Source organism: Armigeres subalbatus, chromosome 3 (assembly GCF_024139115.2).
Source record: "Armigeres subalbatus isolate Guangzhou_Male chromosome 3, GZ_Asu_2, whole genome shotgun sequence".
NCBI lineage: Eukaryota > Metazoa > Arthropoda > Insecta > Diptera > Culicidae > Armigeres > Armigeres subalbatus.
In genome coordinates, this window is record NC_085141.1 from 369,652,604 (window position 1) to 369,659,500 (window position 6,897).

General features: G+C 39.9%; 1 protein-coding gene across 1 annotated transcript; it reads left to right on the plus strand.

Moving 5' to 3' along the window:
* Nucleotides 1–2,475: 2,475 nt before the first annotated feature.
* Nucleotides 2,476–6,556, plus strand: LOC134223563 (uncharacterized). Its single transcript, XM_062702745.1, has 2 exons — nt 2,476–2,592; nt 6,110–6,556. The coding sequence occupies exons 1-2, from the start codon at nt 2,572–2,574 to the stop codon at nt 6,437–6,439; spliced, it is 351 nt and encodes a 116-aa protein (XP_062558729.1). The 5' UTR covers nt 2,476–2,571; the 3' UTR covers nt 6,440–6,556.
* Nucleotides 6,557–6,897: the final 341 nt, after the last annotated feature.

The window sequence follows — 6,897 nt, forward strand, 5'->3', positions numbered from 1 at the left end:
AATTGAAAATTCGTCTCTTGTCCGAGGGCAAACGACTGGCGGAGAGCCAGGTCGAGGAACTCCGAAAAAGGATGGCTGTAACGGGAGCGACCCCGAAGCTGAGTAAGGTTACGCAGGAGGCGAACCTGAAAGCAGCTGTCGAGAATTCCGCAGCCCCGAAGTCAGCGAAAAGGAAGAAGGTCGAGCAGAAGGATGGCCATCCCAAGCCGTTGAACCCAGTGCCTCCACCAGTGAGGACCACTGAAGCTCGCCGGGAGGAAGACCTACCCTGGAGGGAAGTCGTGAACCCCAAGAAGGCGAGACGACAACGACAGCAGACCGCAGAGAAAGCGGCAGGCGGAGCGATACGCGCCACTGTTAAGAAGGGTAGAGCCCAGAAGACGACGGGTGAGCCTTCCAATGTCAGTGGTAAGCGTAAAGATAGAGGTGAGGCGATTATCGTCAGTACTGACGACAAGAGCTACGCCGAAGTCTTGAAGGCCATGAGAGTTAATGACAAACTCGCTGGCCTAGGAGAGGATGGCAACTGCATCCGAAGGACGCGGAGAGGCGAGATGATTCTCGTCTTGAAGCGGGATGCTGCTCAGAAGAGTTCTGAGTACAAAAAGTTGACAGAGGAAGTCCTGGGCGATGGGGTTCAAGTAAGAGCCCTATGACTGTTATAGTTACTTGCGCACCCCTATGCGCTCTGAAATGTCATTTGACGTTTGTCGCTCGGACAAACGAACTGAGTCGAAGGGCTCGAGTATATAATTAATAAAACCAGATAGTCAGTCTGTTCTGAAACCTCAACTGAAACAGTTTATTTCATTTCGCCGCTCTTGATCGAGGAACCCCTTTAGTGAAGTACCCTTATTCATTTTAAGTATCCTCTTTAAAAGTGGCGACGAGCAGAAGAACATAACGCGTGTGCAAAAAGAGACTAAAACCCACTAGTTTATTGATTGCGACGGTGCAAATTGGAAGCGAATAATCATCGGAAACTAGCAACCGCGCACATCGTTGGTGTAGCCATTGTGTGCTGAACTATCTCCTAACGCCGGCGAGAATTAAGATATTGAGTTTATTCTACAACCAATCATCCGAAACCCGCAGACGTCGCTGAATCGTAAGTAAAGTGTGTAGCTGAAAGAAAACTCAAAAAGAAAAGTTTTCTTTTCAGCGAATAGCTTAAAAGCGTGGAAAGATAGCGTCATTTTGGTAATCGCGGTGGTAAGAAGCGAAAAGGCCTTTTCACTGTATTGTGTGGTTGGAAATAATAGGGTGACCAGAATAAAAATCTTTATTCGCATTGACAGAACAAATGTTTTATTGTGTTGTCTTTTGTTTAACATATTGTTAATAGTTATTCTCTTTTATTGAATAAAGGTTTTTTTAAGCAGCGTGCTAAGCATCGAGCCTCGTTCCGGTATTTCAGGCAAAAGGGCTCAACGGAGTCGGATAGCTGGATTCGAGATAATTCTCTCCATCCGCTGAGGAATTCAGTCCCTTTGGTTTTCACGGAAATTTAGTGGTGTTCGACGGAATCTAAAAGCAAGCCGCAGACTGGTTAATTGTATTTCAGGAAACTTGTTGGCTTTGGTAGTTCGTACAATGAGCTCCAGTGTAGCCTTCTCACTAGAACCCTACCGTAGGGGAACATCGTTTAACGATTGGTTCACCCGGTTAAAATATTTCTTCAGGGTGAATAAGGTGAAGGAAGAAGATCAACTGGCCTATTTCATCACCATGAGTGGTCCAGTAATATTCGCAGAAATGAAGCTTCTTTTTCCGGGGGGAAACTTTGAACATGCAGCACTAGATGATATTGTGTCCAAGTTGAAGAATCGTCTGGACAAAACAGACCCTGATCTAGTACAAAGGTACAAATTTGGTACCAGAGTACAAAACCCAGATGAGTCAACGGAAGATTTCATTTTAAACTTGAAACTTCAAGCAGAATTTTGTTGCTTTGAAAACTTTACGGAGGTCGCAATACTCGACCGCCTTATTGCCGGCATTACTGATAACAATCTTAGGCAGCGCCTATTAAGTGAAGACAAATTAAATCTAGCAAATGCAGAGAAAATAATCGCTACATGGGAAGTAGCTAGAGCGAATGCAGGGACAGCTAATCAACCGAACTTAGTGCATCCAGCTATGATTGCCGCAGTTGCAAATAGGCCAAATGTACACATGGGCGTGGCGGCGACAAGATTATCCAAGGTTTATGATTTCGTTCGGAAAGACCAAGAAGGAAGTGATGATAGGGAAAGCAATAGCAGAGGGCCTGTAAGGAGCAGATTAGGGTTTCGACCGGCAGAGCGAACGCACAGAATCCAAGGATCGGAGGCATGGAATTTTCGGCAGCAGGGAGGACAGTTTGGAAGACAAAGACAGTGGACACGACCTGACTATTCACAAATGATATGCAATTTTGCGGTGTGAAAGGTCACATCCTTAAAAAGTGCTTCAAACTAAAGAACCTTAACCGTGATGCAGTCAACCTAGTTGAATCGTATAGACCAGGACCCTCCGCTGACCGTCACATTACGGAGCTGTTGGAGAGAATGCGTACTAGGGACGACGAAGATGATGACGACAGCGACTCAGGTAATCTTCAATGTATGATGGTGGCGTCTATAAACAAAATTAGTAACCCTTGTTTAGTAGAAGTGGAAATAGAGCAAAAATGTTTGAAAATGGAAATTGATTGTGGCGCGTCTGTGTCTGTTATTAGTAAAGACAATATTCGTCGAATTTTATCAATGAACTGCGTAAATACAATGAACCATTAATGGTTGTTAACGGAACAAAATTGAAAATTGAAGGGGAAGCAAGGGTTTTGGTAAAAATAAACGGTAAAGAGGCGGTAATGCAGCTACTAGTGTTAGATTGTGACAATGATTTTTACCCGCTTTTTGGTCGAACTTGGCTGGACATGTTTTACCCCGATTGGAGACATTTTTTTACAAATTCCTTACAAATCAACAGAATTGATGAATCCGGCGGAATTGCCGTTGATGATTTGAAAAACAAATTCAAAAACGTATTTATGAAAAACTTCACCACCTATCAATGGATTTAAAGCAGAATTGATTATGAGGGACGAAACTCCTATTTTTAAAAAAGCTTACGACGTGCCTTATAGATTGAAGGATAAAGTTTCCGATTATTTAGACAAATTAGAAAAAGAAATGGTTATTACTCGAGTTGATACTAGTGAATGGGCTTCTCCAATCATCATAGTAATGAAGAAAAATAATGAAATCCGTCTAGTCATAGATTGTAAAGTTTCTATTAATAAAGCTCTGATACCTAATTCATATCCTTTACCTACATCACAAGATATTTTTGCTAATCTGGCTGGTTGTAGAGTGTTTTGTGCCCTTGACCTTGAAGGGCATACACCCAATTAGAATTGACGGAGAGGTCCAAGAAGTTCGTGGTTATCAATACAATGAAAGGTTTATACAAATACAATAGATTGCCACAAGGGGCATCCTCGAGTGCCTCTATTTTTCAACAAGTCATGGATAAAGTATTGGAAGGTATCGAAAATGTTTCTTGTTATTTGGATGACGTTTTAATTGTTGGAACGACAGCTGAGGATTGTAAGATCAAGCTCTTGTTAGTATTGGAACGTTTAGCTAAGGCTCGCATAAAGGTAAACTTTGAAAAGTGCAAATTTTTTGTTAAGGAGCTTCAACATTTAGGACACATTATTAGTGACAAAGGGCTTAAGCCTTGTCCCGATAAAATATCAACTATAGAGAAAGCAAATGCTCCTAAAAATGAGTCAGAGTTGAAATCATACTTAGGTTTACTAAATTATTATCACAAGTTTATACCCAACTTATCTTCTGAATTATTTCCATTATATAATTTATTGAAAAATAAAGTACAATACATCTGGGATGACAATTGTCAGAGAGCTTTCTCCAAGAGTAAAAGTTTACTGATAAAAACAAATTTTTTAGAGTTTTACGACCCTAAAAAACCGATTGTTGTAATATCGGATGCGTCGAGCTACGGTCTTGGGGGTTTAATAGCCCACGTGATAGATGGAACAGAAAAACCGATTTGTTTTACATCATTCTCATTAAACAGTGCACAAAGAAAGTATCCTATTCTACATTTGGAGGCGTTGGCTTTAGTATGCACTATTAAAAAGTTCCACAAATATCTTTACGGACAAAGTTTTACTGTTTATACAGACCACAAACCTTTAGTGGGAATTTTCGGAAAAGAAGGAAAAAACTCGATTTATGTGACGAGATTGCAACGATTTGTTTTAGATTTGGCTATATATGATTTCAGCATTATCTATCGACCATCAAATAAATTAGGGAACGCTGATTTCTGTTCAAGATTTCCATTACCACAAGAAGTTCCTGATTATTTGGATACAGAAGCCATTAAAAGTATAAATTTTAGTAAGGAAATAACCATCGACTTTAAGTTAATAGCGGAAGCAACAAAAAACGACCCGTTCCTGCAGAAAGTTAAATGTTTTATGGTCAATGGGTGGCCCGAAAGAATAGACAAACAATTTTCAGATGTCTTTTCAAATTTTTTGGATTTAGAATTGGTAGACGGATGTCTCCTTTTTCGGGAAAGAGTCATTATACCCCAGGTGTTCCAAAAAAACATCTTAAAACTGTTGCATGGAAATCATTCAGGACTTATCAAAATGAAGCAATTAGCACGCAGTACAGTATATTGGTATGGTATTAATGCAGATATAGACAAATATGTTACTAACTGTGAGGCATGTAACAGTATGGCAATAGTTCATAAGCCAAAAGAAATATCTAAATGGATACCAACTACGAGACCGTTTAGCAGGATTCATATTGATTACTTACCTGTTATTGGTTGATAGTTTCTCCAAGTGGATCGAAATTGAATTGATGAGACGTGGTACGGATGGAAACAAAGTGTTAAAAAACTGGTAGAATTTTTGCGCGGTTCGGTCTACCGGACGTCTTAGTTTCGGACAATGGTCCTCCTTTCAACTCCAGGACATTTGTTGACTTTTTAGAAAAGCAAGGCATTAAAGTAATGAAAAGCCCACCATATAATCCATCAAGTAATGGTCAAGCAGAAAGGCTGGTTAGAACGGTAAAGGAAGTACTTAAAAGGTTTCTAATGGACCCAGAGATTTCGGAGTTGGATCTGGAAGACCAGATAAATTTGTTTTTATTCAACTTTAGAAATAATAATTTAACGAAAGATGGACATTTTCCATCTGAAAGAATATTTTCATATAAACCAAAGACTATTTTAGATTTAGTTAATCCTAAAAATAGTTTTAAACGTCATATGCACGCAGAAAAAACTACGTTAAAAACAAACATATTCTAGGTAAATCCAAACATAAATTCAGTTTGTTCTGGCATCAAAAATAAATATGTTTGGATCAAACATATTGCTGCATTTGAAGCAAACGAATACTTTTTATTGAATCAAATGTGCGTTTCAAGTTGTTTCAACCAGCTAAATGTTTGAAGCAAACATGGATATTATTGTTTTGGTTCGACCACTCGTAATATTTTCTTATCAATTCTACCAATTTTTATATTCTGGTAGCATTTGACTACCAGATTTCACAATTCCAAACGTTCGTATTTTATTCACTTACCTCTCTGTACCTGAAAAACATCCTAATCATCAATTTTGAAGCAACAAAACATATGCTTCTACTCTTGCTGCTATACTCCTCTGCTGACTTCGCTGACTTTCGATCGGATCCGATCCGAACTCGAGTTTTTGTTTACTTTTGCAAGAGCGAGCGAGGGGCTGCCCACTAGTGTATGTATAAAACAAACAGGGATTTAATTTGGTTTCAAAAATAAATATGTTTGATTCAAACATATTACCATTTTGAAAATAAACATGTATATTTTTGAAGCAAATGGATGAAATTTCTATCCGTGTGGAAGTACCACATGTAGATGATGAAGGTCATACAGAACAACAGAATAGAATTTCTCCTAAAATTTACCATGATGCTATTGACAATCTGATGACTGGGGATGAAGTGTGGTACAAAAATAATAGTCCCCAACATCAGACCAGATGGATTAAAGCCACGTTTATTAAAAAGTACTCTCAACATGTTTTACAGATATGCGTTGGAAACGTGGTGATAATGGCGCAAAGATCACAGGTCAGGATCTCTAAAGCAACAACTCAATGGCGAGGGCCGAATGTTTTGATTACGAGGGAGGAGCGAGCCAGCGGAATGAACGACGATATGAGTACCCCGGGAGACGAGCCGCCCACTGGCGATGTGACGAGTAGCCCACTGGCCAGTGGCGAAGTGGAAGAGGAACAGGCTCCGAAGGGAGGGAGGAAAAGAAAACGTCGAACTTCCGAAAGTCGTCGGGTGGTGGAGCTCCGAAGATCTAAGCGCCCTAGGAAAGAACACCGTAGTGCTGATTATCATTATGATTGAATTTTGGAAATTTTCGGATTAGATTTAGTTTTTCAATGATTTGAATTCGATATTTGTTCTTGAATTGTTTGAACTCTCGTGGATTTATTTCGCGTTCCGATTATTGTTATAACATAGTAAAAGGGAAGAATTGTTATAGTTACTTGCGCACCCTATGCGCTCTGAAATGTCATTTGACGTTTGTCGCTCGGACAAACGAACTGAGTCGAAGGGCTCGAGTATATAATTAATAAAACCAGATAGTCAGTCTGTTCTGAAACCTCAACTGAAACAGTTTATTTCATTTCGCCGCTCTTGATCGAGGAACCCCTTTAGTGAAGTACCCTTATTCATTTTAAGTATCCTCTTTAAAAATGACCAGTTTCGAACATCCAGTGCAAGGGCCTGGATGAAGTAACCGAGGCTAGAGACCTGGTCGACGCACTGAGAGATCAGTGCAATGTCGAGATCCAGGAATC